This window comes from Benincasa hispida, chromosome 3 (assembly GCF_027475165.1).
Source record: "Benincasa hispida cultivar pf3 chromosome 3, pf3_genome.v1.1, whole genome shotgun sequence".
Classification (NCBI taxonomy): Eukaryota; Viridiplantae; Streptophyta; class Magnoliopsida; order Cucurbitales; family Cucurbitaceae; genus Benincasa; species Benincasa hispida.
Window position 1 is genome coordinate 33,789,928 of NC_143480.1, and position 19,940 is coordinate 33,809,867.

At 38.8% G+C, this 19,940-nt stretch overlaps 1 protein-coding gene across 1 annotated transcript; it reads left to right on the plus strand.

The window, feature by feature from the left end:
* The first annotated feature begins 16,686 nt into the window (after positions 1-16,686).
* LOC150037209 (uncharacterized) lies at positions 16,687-18,661 on the plus strand. The gene is made up of 3 exons (XM_090311919.1): positions 16,687-17,010; positions 17,429-17,815; positions 18,401-18,661. The coding sequence occupies exons 1-3, from the start codon at positions 16,687-16,689 to the stop codon at positions 18,659-18,661; spliced, it is 972 nt and encodes a 323-aa protein (XP_090168045.1).
* The last annotated feature ends 1,279 nt before the right edge of the window (positions 18,662-19,940 follow it).

A 19,940-nucleotide genomic window follows, 5' to 3' on the forward strand; every position in this document is an offset into this window, starting at 1 on the left:
TTGTTTTTATTACCGCATGCGGTTGAAACTCAGCTCTGGATCGACTGTCGCATTGCGCCGTCATTGCGTTAATCATCTCTTCATTGTTGAGTGATGAGCACATTGTGACAGAGATGCGTTGATCAGTTCTTCTTGAGCCTTGAGTGCAAGCGGTGACTCGATTTCCTGCAAAATAGAGTAAAATCTCCTTTTCTTCCATTTTAAAGATGTTAGTGGGTGTAATTGCGATAATTTATAATTATTTTATTTCGAAGCTAATTTTCATACAATTAGTGCATATTTATTCTCTTTTGGTCGCAATATCTAGATAAGAGAGTATAAATAACTTGTATTTCTACAAGTTATCACACCCCCAAATTTAGATATATGCTTGTTCTCAAGCATATCTTCTACTTAGGCAATAAAGCTTAATTCCTATCCCATATTTTTGCGTCAATTGGTTGCTCCGAATGTTACACTTAGGCACATTACTTTACATCGCAACTTCTTCCTATGCTTGCTAATTCTTAACAAGCCCTATTTTATTCTTCTGTATAACAAAAATTCTGCTAAAAAATGCATTTCTAATTTTTCACAATAGAATGTTTATCTCTTCTTTGTTAGAACAACTCGATATATCTATATGCGGTGAGCAAAACTTTGCATCATTTATTGGAGACTGTTGGTCATGGTTACACTCTTCATTTTGGCTTGTCCCCACAGGTGTCATGCGAACATCCAACTACGGTTGTGTGCCAATTTCAATTTTAACTCATGAATTTCAGAGGATTTGTCTCTTGCATTTATTTTTCTTTTCCATATATATATATATATATATATATATATATATATTTTTGCATCGTTCTTGGAAACCCACCTTCGTTTTGGCCTGCTCCTACGGGTGTCATATAAACATTCAACTACGAGCAGGCTTCTTTCACAACTAAACTCTTATCAGGTTGGGAATATTTTTAAGGATTTCCTTTGCGCTGACATTGGAGCTTTGTATGGAATTTTTTTTTTTTTTTTTTGGATATGAAAATGAACGCATTTTCTTAAATACTTCATATTTTGATCTTATCTGCTAAGACCTTCTCCACCCCCAAATTTAAAGATGAGTAAGGTCCTCATTGCGTTGTTTGAATAGACTAGACAAACACTTAGAAGAAAAGTTCCAAAAAGAAGGTTTGAGCAGAACTTTGAAAGATAAAAGGAAAAGTACTGCTAAATTAAGAATTAACTAAGTGTTAATCAGAATTTACAAAGTATGGGAAATGTTTCTAAGTATAAACATATATTACATCATAGCAACGCAATGAAGAACACAAAAGTAAAAGATTGAGAATATCGCAATTATTGACAAAAGATGATAAAGAAAAAGGCACTGGAAAAAATGGAGTGAATATGCACTCATTGTATTGAATATTAACAAAGTATACAACAAATTACAAATTAACGCAATAAAAAAATTGTGCATGTACATGAATCAAAGAATTGATATGTCACCGATTAAATTTGATTTAGACGTGTGCATGAAAAAAAAATTAACACCTTGCTTCTATTAACGCAAGTACATTTTTGTTGCAACGCATACACCCCCGCAACACACCCCTTAACGCAATGCATTTCTGGAGGATACCTCAACATAGTGCATTTAGCTAAGGATGGGCAAAGAATATATACGTGCGCAACACACCCCTCAACGCAATGCATTTGGGTGTAATAGACACAAGGTGCCTCTTGTTAACACACTATGCACCCATCATCGTGTTACATACCAGTTTTTTTTTTCTGTTTAATTCATCAGAAACGCAAGTCTAAAAAAAAATTTGTGGTCTTTCCTGTTTCATCCAATCATTCACAAAAATTAAAGAACAACGCTACTAACATATAAACTAAAAGGAGTAATCATGACATGAAAACTTGAATTAACGAGAATTACAGAAAGCAGTAAAGGCTAATTCTAAAAAGTAGTAAATACATGATTTAGAAAGTAGTAAACGAAAACTGTAAAGAACGCAAGTAAACATAGATAGGGATGTTGATTAAAAAAATATAATTCTCAGGATTACCGCAATCGCTTCCCTAGCAAGCGGTTTAATCCTACTTGCCCAAGTCAATGGTGTCCATGTGTCGCTCAAAGTCGCCTCCGTAGTTAGGCTTAATCCATTGAGCATTAACTTTAAACGTGTTGTTCCCGTCTAAAGTTTTAGTTCCACTACTCTGTAAGGAAAGATAGTCTTGATTTTGAACGGTCCAGACCAATGAGACTTCAACTTTCCTGAGAACAATCGCAATCGAGCATTAAATAATAATACATGTTGACCTTTGGTCAATGTCCGATCGTTTATGTGATCATCATGCCACTTCTTGGTTTTCTCCTTATAAATCTTGGTATTTTCATAAGCGTCCCTTCGCCATTTGACCAGCTGATTTAATTGCATCTTTCGGACTTCCTCGTACTTGCTAAATCAAACTTCAGCTTTTTACATGCCCACTACGCCTTATGTTCCAACTCGAGTGGCAGATGACAAGCTTTTCCAAAGACCAAGGCATATGGAGACATGCCAATTGGTGTTTTGTAGGCAATTCTATAAGCCCACAGTGCTTCATCAAGGTTGGGTGACCAATCCTTCCTGAAAGTATTGACTACCTTTTCGAAGATGGTTTTGATCTCTCTATTGGAAATCTCTGCCTGTCCATTAGTCTGTGGGTGATAAGCGGTTGCAACTTGATGGCTGACGTTGAACTTAGTTAACAGGTTGGCAATTATGCGATTGATAAAGTGAGAGCCCTCATCGCTGATTAAGGCCTGTGGCATCCCATAATGAGAAAAAATATTCATTTTCAAAAACTTCGCCATTGTGGCCACATCATTATTGGCGCATGCGATAGCCTCAACCCATTTTGATACATAATCAACCGTAACCAGGATATAGTGATGACCTTCTGATGGTGGAAATGGGCCCATGAAGTCAATTCCCCAAACATCAAATAATTCCACTTCTAAGATTGATGTCAATGGCATTTCATTTCTTTTTGACATATTTCCCGTTCTCTGACATCTATCGCATTGCACAACATGGGCGTGGGCATCCTTGAACAATGTTGGCCATAAGTAGCCACACTTTAGGACCTTTGTTGCAATCTGCTCCCCTCAAAATGTCCTTCATATGGGGACGCATGACAAAGCTCTAGTATGTGCTTGACTTCGTGCTCAAGAATGCATCGACATAATATATGATTAGGTCCCTGTCGATATAGGAATGGGTCGTCCTAGAAACAAAATTTAACATCATGTCTTAGCTTTTTCTTTTGCTGGTGAGTATATTCATCTGGTATTTGACCGCAAACAATGAAATTCACGATATCCGCATACCAGGGAACATTAATGCCCACTACCATCAGCAGCTCATCGGGGAATCTTTCTTCAATATATTTTTCTATCCCTTTAACCTCGCAATTCTCCAATCTAGACAAATGATCTGCGACTTGATTCCCGGTGCCCTTCCGATTTTTAATCTCTAGGTCAAACTCTTGCAGAAGCAACACCCATCGTATAAGTCTTGGCTTTGCATCCTTCTTCGTCATCAAATACTTGATCGCAAAGTGATCCGTATACACCACAACGTTTGTTCTAATTAAGTATTATCGGAATTTCTCCAGTGCAAATACCATTGCGAGCATTTCCTTCTCTGTGGTTGTATAGTTCTCCTGTGCATCATTCAATGTTTTACTTGCATAATAAATAGGATGCAATACCTTATCCTTGTGATAACTTAAAACTGCACCCACAGTATATCCGCTAGCATCACACATCAACACAAATGGTTGCGTCCAATCTGGCACAATCAAAATGGGTGCGGAGATGAGCGCATCTTTCAGTGTGTTGAATGCTTTGGTGCATGTGTCATCGTAGTTATATTCTCAGTCAACTTCAAGGAGTGCACTTAGTGGCCTTGCGATCTGGGAGAAGTTGCGAATAAATCTTCTATAAAACCCAGCGTATCCCAAAAAGCTCCTGAGTGTTTTTACATTCCCTGGTGGAGGTAACTTGGAAATTGCGTCAATCTTTGCTTGATCAACTTCCAATCATGCCTTAGAGATTTTGTGACCTAGAACTATACCTTCTTCTACCATGAAGTGGCATTTATCTCAGTTCAAAACAAGATTCGTTGCCACGCATCTCTTCAAGACCTTTTCAAGGTTAGACAAGTAGGAGTCATAATTACTGCCGAAGACTATGAAATCATCCATGAACACCTCGACTGACTCCTCCAAGTAGTCTCAAAATATTGCCATCATGCATCGTTGAAATGTGCCTGGTGCATTGCAAAGTCCAAATGGCATGCGTCGGAATGTGAACATACCAAATGGGCACGTAAAAGTTGTCTTCTCTTGGTCCTCCGGCGCAATTGCTATTTGGTTATACCTTGAATAGCCATCAAGAAAGCAGAAAAATTCATTCCCCACAAGTCTGTCTAACATCTGATCAATAAACGGAAGTGGGAAGTGGTCCTTTTTAGTGGCCAAATTCAGCTTGCGATAATCCATACAAATTCTCCACCACGTAGTCGTCCTTGTGGGAATCAATTCATTATTATCATTAATGATGACTGTCATCCCCTCTTTCTTCGGAATACACTGCACTGGTCTCACCCAACTGCTATCAGATTTCAGGTAGATGACACCTGCGTCCAACCACTTTACTATTTCCTTCTTCATGACCTCCCTCATGGTAGGGTTCAAGCGACGTTGCCTTTCTACTGATCCAGTCTCTTCTTCTTCTACACGAATCTTATGCATACAATATGAAGGACTGATTCCTCGAATGTCTGTCAAGGTCCATCCTAAGGCCTTTGCGTTACTCTTTAGGATTTGTATGAGCGCATCTTCTTTTTCCTTACTTAGCGATGCGGAAATGATAATCGGTAACGTGTCGTTACTTCCTAAGTAAACATACTTAAGGTGCACGGGAAATGGCTTTAACTCTAACACGGGTGGTTCTTCCAAAGATGGTTTAATGCATTGTGATGTCCTTTCAGATTACTTGAGGGGCTCAAAATTAGATTCTACCTGAATTGCGGCACAATCCTGCTCCAATATTGCGCTGATTTCAAATTTTCTTCTTCCAGCTCCTTCAAGGGTTCGTGCCAATGCTTTTCTCGTAGTTCCTCAATATATTGGTAGTTCTCTATATCACCTGGGTACTTCAATGCATTAAGCACGTTGAATTTTACTTCCTGATCATCAACCCTGATGGTCAATTCTCCTTTTTGCACATCGATCAGCGCTCGCCCTGAGGCGAGAAATGGACGACCCAGGATGCTAGGGATTTCTCTATCGGCTTTGTAATCCAATATGACAAAGTATGTCGGGAAGATAAACTTGTCCACTTGCACGAGAACATCTTCTATCTTGCCGTCAAGAAACTTTATCGATCTATCGGCCAGCTGCAATGTGATCGTGGTTGGTCTAGCTTTGCCGATATCAAGCTTCTTAAAAATCGACAAGGGCATCAGATTTATGCTTGCACCTAAATCACACAGTGCGTTCCCAACCATATTCCCTTCTATCGTGTAGGGCAATGTAAAGGTCCCAAGGTCCTTCATTTTAGCGGGGAGGTTGTTTTGAAACAGAGTGCTGCACTCATATGTTAACGCAACTGTTTCATTTTCCCCAATCTTTCTCTTATTGGTGAGAATATCCTTGAAAAACTTTACATAACTCGGCATCTGCTCTAATGCTTCTATCAGAAGAATATTAATGTGTAGCTGTCGAAGAACGTCCAGAAACCTTTGAAATTGCTTGTTATCATCTTTCTTTTTCAACCTGGACGGGAAAGGTGGAGGATCCCGCCATATTTCTTGTTCACTTGGCTATTTGGTGAGGTCCTGTGCTCGTTGTGTGTCATTAGCTGGAGGTTGCGTTGATTGATAATTCATGTCTTGAGGAGCTTCATCTTTTGAAGATGAGCTTACTTCTGAACTGGTACTTTTTCCAATATTAGTCAATTGGTCATCATCAACAGTCAAATCTACTGGTGTTGTTGCCGCATCTGGTGCTTTTGGCATAATAGGGGCTGTTGTTTTGCCACTCCTCAATGTCACTACATGACATTGTTCTTTACCCCTGGGCCCCGCTAATCCTGAGTTTCTGTGCCGCGTACGAGGCATTGTCTTCTTTAATTCCCTCGCAAGTTTATCTATCTGTTCTTCTAATTCTTTTAGGGAGTCGGCTTGCAATTGTCTAGGAAATGCGAGAATTATAAATTGTCGTCAATACACCCACTGACACTATTGCGATGGTAGAAAAGAATGTTTCAGTTCTGTTTTGCAGGAAATCAAGTCACCGCATGCGTTCATGGCTTAAAGATAAAATGAACAACGCATCTATGTCGCATTGCGCCCATCATTTACGAATGAAGAGATGATCAACACAATGATGGTGCATGCGACAATCGATCAAGAGCTTAGTGATCAACGCAATTTCAACCGCATGCGGTGATCGATTGAAGATGTAAAGAGCAACGCATTTGTGGAGGATTCTGACAAATGTACAGCTTTCAGTTGTGCATTTCTGATGGGTTGATTGCGTAACAAAAGGAATATCCACTCTGCCATTTCAGGAACTACCATAAGCATAAAGTAGGGACCACGAAGTCAAAGAGCCAAGCTTCACCTATAAATAGCTTCTGCAAATTCACTGAAAAAGATACATGGATACATAGAGACGTGCATATACTGATTCTGAGAGAGAGACTGGTCTGAAACGATTGTCCAGAGTATATCTGGGCGAACCACGAGAGAAGACCGAATGGTGAGTCTCTGAGTAGAGAATTCTTCTAAATCCCGTAGCTGAAGCTCTATGCGAAGGTCAATTCTACTAGGAAAGCAAGCCTAAGAGGGAAGTTTTCCTCTCCATTTCTACCATATGCCGGCAAGCAAAACCTCCGTTCGGAATCTGTGTCAAGACGTTGACACTTCTTCTATATTTGTTTCTCATCTCTTTTTCATCATCTGTATCCATTTTTAACGCAACATCCAACTACAGTTGTGTGCCAATCTCAACTTTAACTCTTGAATTTCAGTTAAGTATAACTTTTGCTGATCAGAGGAGTTGTCTCTTATATTCTTTTATTTTTCTCTGATTTTATTTTTCTTTTTTTTCTCATATTGTGTCGTTCTTGGAAACCTACCTTCGTTTTGGCTTCCTCCTACGGGTGTCATGCGAACATCCAACTACAAGCAGGTTCCTTTCACGACTCAGCTCTTATCAGGTTAGGAATGTTTTGGGATTTCCCTTGCGCTGACATTGGATTTTTGTATGAAAACAATTTTTTTTGTTTTTTTTTTTTTTGTTTTTTTATAATGAGCACATTTTTCTTAATGAGCACAACGTGTACAACTGACCGTTGTGCATTTCAAACGGGATTGATTGCGTAACAGAAGGAATATTCACTCCACCATTTTTGGAACTGGTTTAACAATAAAGTGGGGACCACAAGTCAGAGAGTCAAAGCTTAGCCTATAAATAGCTTCGGCCATTCCACTGAAAAAATTTGCTTGAATACAGAGAAAAGTGTATATACTGATCTGAGGGAGAGACTGGTTAAACGACTAATCTGAGTAGATCCGGGAAGAATTAAGAGACAAGGCCAATAGGTGAATCTCTGGGCAAAGAATCCTTCCGATCCCCGACGTCGAAGCTCTGTACGAAGGTCACCTCCACCAAACGAGCAAGTCTGAGAGGGAAGCTCTTCTGTTCATCCATTTCACACTCTGGCAAGCAAAACCATCATCCAGATCTATGTCAAGATGTTGGCACTCTTCTGTATTTGTTTCTATTTCTTCTTCTTAGTCTATCATTCACACCATGTATCGGACGCTTAATCTTAGTATTGAATGTTATGATCATTTTCATTATCATTTCGCTGTCTATTTTCGTTCACCCATAGTTCATTTTCTCCATGAAATTTTCTTAATCCCATGGGTAATTAGCAAGAATTAAACAAGTAAATTAATTGGGTTAAGGAAATAATTAAGTTTAGTCAAGGCATGCTAGACGGCATCTTCACTTATGAGAGCAGAAGTGAAGATGCCATTCCGCCTATCGAAAGAGGGTGGGAAGAATGCGTTAACTAAAGCAAGAAGTACTTCTAGAGATGGAAGCAATCTTGTGTTCACCACGCCCATCCCTGTTTCACCATAAAGATATGGGAACGCGGCTGATCACCGAGAGGTATACACCAAGGGAAAGCGGAACCTTAGTTACATCTTTAATGCAATTAACAAACTTGCGACGTTTGTACTAATTATTCTTTCCCCTTCTGATTCATCCATAAAGACTTGCCATCGCATACCACGATCCTTTGTATAAACATCACAGTCAGTCTCGAACTCAGTATCATGTATATCATGTATCTTGTATCTTGCATCACATAAGCTCACATTAGCTTATGTTTATTTTCATCGCAATTTATTTTATTAACGTAACTTTAGTTTATTTGCACAATTTTACTTTACCACAATTTACTTTCCTGTACAAACACACAATTTTTATTAATTGTAAAAGTCGGTCGCATGTATCACGAATGTAACACATTAACGAAAAAAATCCCTGTGTTCGACCTCCGATTACTCTGAGAAACTTGCATTGGAATTATACTTCGTTTTAGTGCAAGAAAACTTGTGACAACGCGTTACTCCATAGCATACTACAAGCATATAGTTAACAATGCATATATCTAGAAGTAGTATTGTATAAAATGTGCATGAGCAACAACACAGCATAAGATTACATTTTGTGTTACAAGTTTATGGCAACATGAGCATGTAGCACATCATCATGCATGCATATTACACACGCACCAATTTTCAAGTCATCAAGAATGTGTTGCACATGTCTACAAAGCTCGTCAAATGAGCATGCAGGTCTTCTCCTTGTAAACCTCCGAATTGCCCCGCATTTTGGATCATTTGCAGAATAATTGGCCTCATCTCAAAACTTGCATTCTCCTCAACCGTGGGTCTTGAAATTTCGGGCGAGAAGTTATAAAAATTCGGCGCCGCATAGTTCCTCATAGGGATGTTGCGATCAGCCGCAAGAAATACAGGGTCTTACGCTGGCTAATTTTTCCCTTGATTCACCTCGGGTGCCTCGTTATTATCTGCCATGTTTCTTCTCAGCCTAATGCGGTCCCGATGTGCTCTTGCATGAAAAGTACATTTGATCTCTGGGTCAACTTAGAATTTCTGGATCACTTCAGTACTCATAAACCATCAGACTGCTCTCTACGATAAACAACCAGTACAAAGAGATCTGTCCTGCAAAATATCACAAACATACTCAACACTAACCGTTACCAATCCCTGGCAATGGCGCCATAAAATTGGAATGCTGGAAATGTGTGTGTATGCTTACAGCATGTGAACGAATATGAATATGGATGAATGAACAACAAGCTCATGTTGCCATAAACTTGATGACGTAAAGATGGAAATGGAATGTGGATGCTGTGTTATGCATTACTACTTCTAAATATATGCATTGTTAACTATATGCTTGTAGTATGCTATGGAGTAATGCGTTGTCACAAGTTTCCTTGTGCTGAAACCAAGTATAATTCCAATGCAAGTTTCTCAGAGTAATCCGAGGTCGAACACAGGGATTTTTTCGTTAATGTGTTACTTTCGTGATATATGCGACCGATTTTACAATTAATAAAAGATTTGGTTTGTACATGAATTTAAATTACAATAAACATAAATTGCGTTGATAAAATAAAAGTGCGATAAAAGTAAAGTCGTAAACTATTATGATACAAGATACAAGATACATGATACATGATACTGAGTTCGAGACTGACTGTGAAGTTATACAAAGGATCGTGGTATGCGATGGCAAGTCTTTATGTATGAATCAGAAATAGAAAGAATAGTTAGTAAAAACATCGTAAGTTTGTTAACTACATTAAAGATGTAACTAAGGTTCTGCTTTCCCTTAGCGTACACCTCTCGGTGATCGACCGCGTTCCCATATCTCTATGGTGAAACAGGGATGAATGTGGTGAACGCAAGGTTGCTTCCATCTCTGGAAATACTTCTCACTTTAGTTAACGCATTCTTCCAACCCTCTCTCGATAGGTTAAATGGCATCTTCACTTCTGCTCTCACAGGTGAAGATGCTGTCTAGCATGCTTTAGCTAAACATAATTATTTCCATAACACAGATTAATTTACTTACTTAATTCTTATTAATTACCCAGGGAATTAAGAAAACATCATGGAAAAAGTTAATCATGGATGAACGGAAATAGACAGAGAGATGATAATTGAAATGATCATAACAATCAATACTAAGATTAAGTGTTTGATACATGGTATGAATGATAGAGTAAAGAAGATGAATACAACTGATGAAAATGAGATAGAAACAAATACAGAAGAGTGTCAACATCTTGACACAGATCTGGACGGAGGTTTTGCTTGCCAGCGTGTGGAAGAGAAGAGCTTCCCTCTCAGGCTTGCTCGTCTGGTAGAAGTGACCTTCGTATAGAGCTTCAATGGTAGGGATTGAAAGGATTCTTTGCCTGGAGACTCACCTCTTAGTCTTGTCTCTTGATTCTTCTCAGATCTACTCTGATTAATCACTCAACCAGTCTCTCTCTCAAATGAGTATTCAGGTCTCCCATGTCGAGTATCCCTGAATATACAAGTATTAATTCTCCTGTATCGAGTATATTTTTCAATGGAATTGCAGAAGCTATTTATAGGCGAAGCTTTGACTCTTTGCATTATGGTCCCCACTTTATTGTTAAGGCAGTTCCTGAAATAGTGGAGTGAATATTCCTTCGGTTATACATTCAATCCCGTCAGTAATGCACAACGGTCAGCTATAGACGCGTCAGAATCCTCCGCAATTGCGTTGCTCTTTACATCTTCGATCGTTTGCCTGCATGCAGTGTTGTTTTTTATTACCATATGCGATGGAAATTACGTTGATCACAAAGCTCTTGATCGATTGTCGCATGCGTCGTCATTGCATTGATTGTCTCTTCATTATTGATTGACAGGCACAATGCGACGTAGATGTGTTATCCATTTTATCCTTGAGCCGTGAACGCATGCGGTGACTTGATTTCCTACAAAACAGAACTGAAACATTCTTTTCTACTATCCCAATGGTGTCAGTGGGTGTATTGACGACAATTTATAATTCTCGCATTTCCTAGTCAATTTTCATACTATCGACATAACTTTTCTTCCTTTTGGCCACAATATCTAAATAAAACAGTATAAATAACTTGTATTTCTACAAGTTATCACCTGTCTTTAGACTACCCTACCGAGTATCGCTAAAAGACGAATGAAGCATACATAAACAAGATAATCGCAAAGATGAAGATTCCCTCGTTATGCTAGCTAACTACTTCTCAACCCATTCAACTAATTTGGCTATTCATGCTTAAATAACAGAGAGTAAACAGATATAGAGAAAGACATTCCATTCTTATAACTGAGTTGAGTACAAATTGATAATGGAAAATAAAGGTAGAGAGCCTGGTAGCAATTCCTTTCTGACCAAGGCTTTTTACACTGAATCTCTCTATTCTGATCTATAAATGTTCCCACTTCCGCAAGCGTCAGCCCTCTCTCTATCTTGGAGCTTCCGATGCTTTTCCGAGCTTGCCGGAATGATCTATTGGCACACCTTCTTCCTCGCATTCGCCCTAAAATGGAAGAAAACTATGGATAGAGGCATGAACTTGTAAAATGATGAAGTAATGGACTGTTTAACCCCTTCTCTGAAGAATGCACTTGGTATTTATAGATTTTCCATGGTGAAAGGCGACTTCTCTCTCCCGGTTGTACAGATGGGACAACTTTAATTCCTGACTGATGCGCCGGATAATTGTCACCGATAAAGCTGAATGTACTTTGTGATCGTTATCGGCTGTCAACTTAATTTGGATCCGACTACTGTCAGCTTTCTGCCCCATCGATCTTAATTGTCCTTTCGTCCGGATACGCCCACCATGTTGCGGTGATTCTTCTTGGGTGAATGTTTGCGAGCACGATCAATGCAAAGTCTTGCGGTGAAGTTGTGCTCGACCAATGTATTCCTATGATCGCATTCTTTGCATTGTGTTAACGCATTATTCTTCACGAAATATAAAGATCAACTGCTCTAATGCATTGAACGCATACGACCGCAATATTATAGAATTTATGCTTAATGGACGCAATTTATCGTATTTCATCAACGCAATCCAACATTGTTTAAGGATTTAGCACTATGATAACGTGCATTTCTGCCCGTTATCACACCCCCAAATTTAAACAATGCTTGTCCTCAAGCATAAGCTAAAGATTCCTTTAGCAAGTTAGCCGCAAAGTTCTTTCCCTAGATTTCTCAAGGATACTTCGTTCAAATCCTATATGCTAGAATTTTCTTAAGTCTTATTCAAATCTCTTCTTAAAATACTTCTAAGACTTAGGGATTGCATGCTGAACTTTTAAATGACTTTACTGAATTCCCAAACATCGCATGATTTATTTCAAAAAGAAAATTTTCCATCGAGGTGTCAAATGATTTATCCTTGCACAAAAAAATTTCTTCATTGTTATTGTTTTCTGACCTTATGCCGATCTGAGTGCCTTGCTTTCGTTTTGGCTTGTCCCCACATGTGTCATGCGGACATCCAACTACGAGCAATGCACTCTTTCTCATACTAAACTCATGCCAACTTGGCAGTGGAGTTGCGGTCATTTATTTATGTGTTGATCCTGGCGACTTACTTTCGTTTTGACCTGCCCTTATGTGTGTCATGCAGACATCCAGCTATGGGTCAGTGCCTTTCACAACTTAACTCGTATCAATCGGGGGTTTCCCATTGCGTTGACAGTGGAGTTGTTAATTTTTTTGTTTTTTTAGCAAGGTCGAAAACAAATACCCCACCCCCAAATTTAAAATACGACAATGTCTTCATTGCCAAAAGTTAGAATAAGTCATGTGATGGTTATAAAATTTGTTGTAAAGAAAATTTGAAAGAAAGCTAACAAACCCCTAACTTCGAGAGATATTTCATGAAATGACTATCTAAGATTTACGTTGACTCTAGTATATACGAAAGAGATAGAAGCGTATTTTTCATCATTGAAATCATACTTGGCAAAGAATATATGCGGTAAACTACTAAAGTTATCTACTTGTGATATGTTTGTGGTCGACAAGGAGGATGCGGTGATAAAACTTTGAAAAGTAATATGCAATGTGATATCGCAAAATTTGAAGTAAGGATAAAGAAGAGTACACCCCCAAATTTAGCGTTGTCACCCGCATTGTATTAATGTATCCATTTTGCGGTGATCATTCTTCGTTGGGTTGTGGTGATGGAATGAGATAAGTGCTTCTTCGCGTAACATTTCCACAATCCCGCTCCTCGATCATTGTAAGGAAAACAAAGAGAGGGTCAAATTATTTTAACCAAAAGAAAAGGTTTTTTCTTTTTCTTTTTTTTTTTTGTAGAAATAGTACTGAAAATGAAAAATAGCTGAAAAGATAGTGAAGATTCGGAGTAGTGGAGAAAAGACTTGAAGACTTGAAGTTTTCCAAAACTTGCATCCTTGAGAAATTGCGATCATTTGACAATGCAGGGACCACCTACATCCTTCTTTATTCAAAGTTTCTTAGTTCCATGGACTCGACTTGGCGATGTCAGTCTTCTCCATGGTATGCCTTTACTCGCTACCCATTAACTTTGAATATGTTGGTACTGTCGTCATTTGATAATTCTACCGTGCCATGCAGGAGTACTTGTCGAATTATGAACGGTCCGAACCAACGAGACTTTAGCTTTCCCGGGAAGAGTCGCAGACATGAATTGAAAAGCAAGACCTTCTACCTGACTTGAAGGTTCTTACCGCATATGCGTTGATCATGCCAGCGCTTGGTGCACTCCTTATAAATTTTCGCATTTTCATATGCATTGTTCCTTCATTCTTCTAGCTAGACCAATTACATTTTCCGTGCTTCCCCTACTTTCTTTAAATTGAAATTCAGTTTCTTGACCGCCCACAATGCTTTATATTCTAGCTACAAGGACAAGTGATACGCTTTTCCAAATACCAAGCATAGGGGGACATACCTATAGGTGTTTTAAATGCGGTCCGGTATGCCCATAACGCATCATCAAGCTTCATTGCCCAATCCTTCTGCGAAGGTTTGACTACCTTCTAGAGCATCAATTTAGTTTCCCAAATGGACATTTCAGCTTGGTCATTTGTTTGCGGATGGTATGTGGTGGCAACTTTGTGGAGGATGTTGTACTTATGCAGCAACTCCTTTATATTTTGGCTGATAAAGTATGATCCTTCATCACTTATGATGGCAGGGGGAGTGCCAAAATGCGTGAAAGTATTTTTCTTCAGGAACTGAGAGTCTACTGCCGTATCACTTGCGACACATGCAATTGCCTCTACCCACTTTTAACGACTAATAAAATATAGTGCTTACCGTTTGAAGGAGGGAATGGTCCCATTAAATCAATCCCACATACGTCGAATAGTTCCAGCTTCAAGATAGTATTCATCGACATTGCTTTCTTCCATGAAATGTTGCCAGTGTGTTGACACCGATCACATTTCATTGTGTAGTCAGCAGCATCCTTAAATTATGAAGGCCAGAAGAATCCACTTTGTAAAACTTTAGCTGCAGTACGTTGTCCACCAAAGTGCCGTCCATAAGGTGAATCGTGGCACTGTACAATATGCGTTGTTGAGCAGCATCTAGTACGCATAATCGAATTATTTGGTCTACACCTCTTTTATACAGATTCGGCTCATCCCAATAGTAGTGCCTAGATTCATTCTTGAGCTTCTTCCATTGATGGTAAGTGTAATCTTTAGAAAATTGTTCACAAACCAAATAATTAATGATGTTTGCATACCAGGGCAGTTCTTCTATGCGAAATAGCTGCTCATCCAAAAACACGGCACTCACTTCAGATTCATTACGGTCAACCTCGGGATTTTTCAGTCTGGACAAGTGATCCGCAACTTGATTCTGTAAGTGTTGAGGGACAAGTGATCAGTAATTGAGGTTGAGAGGGACAGATGCAGAAGATTTGAGGATGGCTTGAGGGAATATATTCGTACACCCGTTACTGCAAGTTCTGAGTGGAATGACTTTGCTCGATTAGTTGAAACAGCAATGAGAGTTGAGAGGAGTATCTCTGAGAAGAGGATAGAGTGAGAAGCTGCAACGAATGCTCGCGTAGGTACCTTCTTGAGCCAACAACGTGACAGATTCAGAAGGAGGTTTACACCGGGAGTTTCAAACAAACGAAGCTTTAAATTGAGATACAGTGGTTCTTTCAGTTCTAAATTTTGTAAAGGAGGAGGATTTTTGTCTGTTAACAATTCAAAACGACCATTTGGGTCCACAGTAGGTTCACATGTGAGACCAATCAGTGGTGCTTCTATAGATGTTGAGAGGAGACCTATTTGTGCAGAATGTGGCAGAGGTCACTGGGGTCCATTCTTTGGAAAGAATGATGTATGCTTCAACTGTGGACAACCTGGACATTTCTGCAAAAATTATCCTAAGTTGTTACGAGAGGGCAATACTACTCAAAGAACCACTTCTCAAACAGTTGATCAGCCACTATGCCAACAGCTTCCAAAGGCGAGGGTTTGAGCGGTGCTAAACAGAAGGCACCAGTAAGTCGCTCCCGTGCTCAAGGGAAAATTTTTGCAATGACCCAACAGAAAGCTGATGAAACACCAGATGTCGTGATTGGTATGTTAATTATTTTTTATAAACCTGCTCATGTATTGATTGAACCTGGTGCTACGCATTCTTTTGTGTCATGTGTGTTTGCTATGGGTGTTAATAAAATGTTAGAATGTTTGCCAGAAGAGTTGTTAATTAGTACGCCATTGGGTGAAACATTTGTGGCTAAAGATGTATATAAAGAATGTACAATACGTATTAATGGAAGTGAATTTTCTGCTGACCTCGTACCCCTAGATATCTAGGAATTTGATATAATTCTAGGGATGAATTTCTTGTCAAAATATCAGGCCTCTTTAGATTGTCATCGAAAGGAGGTAGTGTTAAAACAACCAGGAAAAGTCGAAGTGAATTTTAAAGGCGATAGACGAATCCTACCTGCATGTGTGATTTCTGTACTAAAGGCAGGTAAGATGTTAAGAAAGGGTTATGTTGCTTATCTGGCTCAATGATAGATAAACAAATTGATAAGAAGTTGAAATTAGAAGATATATTAGTGGTGCAAGAATTCCAAGATGTTTTTCCATACGATCTGTCAGGATTACCACTTGATAGAGAGATAGAGTTTGCTATTGATTTAGTGCCTAGAACAACTCCGATCTCCCAAGCACCATATAGAATGGCACTGACAGAACTAAAAGAGTTGAAAACTCAGCTGCAGGAACTAGTGGATAAAGGTTACATTTGACCCAGTGTTTCTCCATGGGGTGCTCCAATATTGTTCGTGAAGAAGAAGGATGGTACACTAAGATTATGTATTGATTACCGACAATTAAATAAGGTAACAATACATAATAAGTATCCTTTGCCAAGATTGACTTACGGTCGGGGTACCATCAGTTGAAAATTAAGGAATCAGATATTCCAAAGACAGTGTTCAGGACAAGATATGGGCATTATGAGTTTTTAGTAATGTCGTATGGATTGATGAATGCCCCTGCAGCATTTATGGATTTGCTGAACAGGATATTTCATCCTTACCTTGATCAGTTTGTAATTGTGTTTATTGAAGATATACTAATCTATTCTAAGAGTAATGAAGAACATGCTGAACACTTGAGAATGGTGTTGCAGACATTTCGAGATAGGAAGTTATATGCAAAGTTTAGCAAATGCGAGTTTTGGCTCGAGCAAGTGATGTTCCTTGGACATGTGATTTCAGCCAAAGGTGTTATAGTGGATCCACAGAAAATAGAAGCAGTACTTAAGTGGGCTCAACCCAAGACAATGACTGAGGTACGTAGCTTTCTGGGTTTAGCTGGTTATTACCGCCATTTTATTGAGGGCACTTCCATTAACAACTCTAAGTAATAAGAATGCTAAATTTGTGTGGACGGAGGATTGTGAATGGAGTTTTTAGGAATTGAAAAGGAGATTGGTTTCAACACCTATTTTAACACTTCCAACACCTGGTGTCGAGTACGAAGTTTACTGTGATGCTTCTCACCAAGGCTTAGGGTGTGTTCTTGTGAAAAAGGGTAAAGTGATAGCTTATGCTTCCAGATAGTTGAAACAACACGAATGTAATTACCCAACACATGATCTAGAGTTAGCAACAGTAGTGTTGGCGCTAAAGATTTGGCAACATTATTTGTATGGGGGAACATGTCGCATACTTATAGATCATAAAAGCTTGAAGTATGTCTTTGATCAGAAAGAGTTAAATATGAGGCAAAGAAGGTGGCAAGAGCTAATCAAAGATTATGACTGTACCATTGATTATCATCCAGGCAAGGCTAATGTGGTAGCTGATGCATTGAGCAGGAAGGCATTATATGCAAAGGCTTCATCAAATGCTATTAGTTCATCTTTTTTATGTGAACTAAAGGGTTGTGACGCAGTGTTAGTAGCAGATAACCAGGGAGGTTTAATGGCACAAATTCAAGTAGGGCCTACCCTAATTGACAAGATTGAGGCACAGAAAAATGATGAAATGTTGAAGCAGATACGAAAAACAGTGGAGCAAGGTCATCAGATAGACTATGATGTAAGGAGCGACGGAGCTATAATAAGATATAACCGTGTGCGTGTTCCTAATAAGGTGGACATAAAGCAAGAGATTTTAGAGGAAGCCCATAGCTCAACCTATACAATACATCTAGGTAGCACTAAAATGTATCGGACTTTGAAATAGTTCTACTGGTGGCTAGGGATGAAACACGATATGGCCGAATATGTATTGAAATACATGATTTGCCAATAGGTTAAACCTATCAGACAGAAAACAGCTGGACTTCTAAACCCACTCTCAGTGCCAGAATGGAAGTAGGAGCATGTTACCATGGACTTCTTATTTGGACTTCCTCGCACTCAGAATGGTCATGATGGCATCTAGGTGATAATTGACAGATTGACTAAGACAGCAAGATTTTTACAAGTTAAAGCCACTTATTCTTTGGATAAGTTGGCTAAGATGTATGTAGCAGAGATTGTTAGTTGCTATGGAGCACCAGTATCGATTGTCTTTGACCGAGATCCTAGATTCACGTCAAAGTTTTAGCCAGGCTTGCAACACACCCTTGGTACTAAACTTAAATTTAGCATAGCATTCCATCCCCAGAAAGATGGACTGTCAGAACGGACTATATAGACTTTGGAAGACATGCTCCGAGCCTGTGTGCTGCAGTTTAAGGGCAATTGGGATTCTCATCTTCCACTGATGGAGTTTGCATATAATAACAGTTACCATTCCAATATTGAAATGGCTCCATATAAAGCTTTCTATGGGAGGAAATGTAGAACCCCAGTATGTTGGGACGAAGTTGGTGAAAGGAAGTTGTTCGGACCAGAATTGGTGCAAATCACTATTGATACTATTAAAATCATTAGGGAGAAACTTAAGACAGCTCAAGAATGCCAGAAAAGTTATGCTGACAAACGTCATTGAGATTTGGAAATTGAGGTGGGAGATAGAGTTTTCATGAAGCTTTCTCCTTAGAAAGGAGTGCTACGCTTAGGTAAGAAAGGAAAACTGAGTCCGAGGTATATAGGACCATATGAAATTCTAGAATGCATAGGCCTATCAGCCTACTATTTGGCATTGCCAATGGAGCTTTCTAGGATACACAATATCTTCCATGTGTCAATGTTGTGTAAATATATATCGGACCCATCTCATGTTCTAGAATCACAACCATCGCAACTTAAGGAAAATTTATCCTATGAGGAAGAACCTATACAAATCATAGACAGGAAGGAGCAGGTATTGAGGAACAAGACGATTCCACTAGACAAAGTGTTGTGGAGAAACCATGCAGTAGAAGAAGCAACTTGGGAAAGCGAACAACAAATGAGAGCCAAATATCCACATTTTTTCTCTTGATGACTTTCCGCTGAATTTCGAGGACGAAATTCACAAAAAGGGGTTATTGACTTGTAAGCCCTTGTTCTTTTTTCTCTTTTTTATGCTTAGCATCAACCTAGATAAGTGAGCTTATGTACTTAAATGAATAACTTGGATTGTATGACCTAAGAAAGTTCTAATTCTAAGTGTTGGAATTAAAGTTGAAAATTACTTAACAATGCAAGTTCTTTTAGAAATGTACTAATACATGTTATTATTGGAACAATTTTTCATGATTGGGCACTTGTATAGTGAACATGATTTGTTATTGGCTAAGGGTTACAAGGAAAGAAAGAACAAAATTTGTAGGAAATGTAAGTTGGCCGAGAGCGGTATTGGAGTTGTTTGTTTTTTTTTTAAAAAAAAACATTCTTGGATTAATTTGCTAAAATCTAAAATTAATTTAACTTGATAAGACTTGTAAGGCTACAAAGGACAAGGAAAATAAATAAAAAGCCATGTAGTAGGGCAAACAAGCAGATAGGTGGAGGACTTTAACTGGAGGAAGACGTGTGCAGCTTCGGCCAGAAACTTAGGGTCTGAAGAATGTGATAGTTCTCCACAAATACTTGTGCAAAAACTTCCATATTTAAACCAGATTAAAGCTTATTGATTTGTGAGTCTAGTCTAGGGCTGCTCGAGAGATTTAGGATCGAAAAACTGAAGAAATTGTGAAGGAGTAAAGGTTGTCCGGAAAACTGGAAAATTCGAGTAAGGTGTAGTCTAGGAGAGATTATGAGCTCTGGAATACGAGTTAAGAGCTATAATTTTGAGGTTAGTTAGCTTAAAGTTTTGTTAACATATTTCATGAAGGAAGTATGTG

What these genes read in the sequence shown, in the direction of transcription:
- LOC150037209 (XM_090311919.1), top strand. Translation starts at nt 16,687, where the DNA reads ATGTCGTATGGATTGATGAATGCCCCTGCAGCATTTATGGATTTGCTG. An exon ending in AACCCAAGACAATGACTGAG is followed by an intron (nt 17,011 to 17,428) that starts GTACGTAGCTTT and finishes GTCTTTGATCAG; the next exon opens with AAAGAGTTAAATATGAGGCA. An exon ending in GTGTGCGTGTTCCTAATAAG is followed by an intron (nt 17,816 to 18,400) that starts GTGGACATAAAG and finishes TGTGTGCTGCAG; the next exon opens with TTTAAGGGCAATTGGGATTC.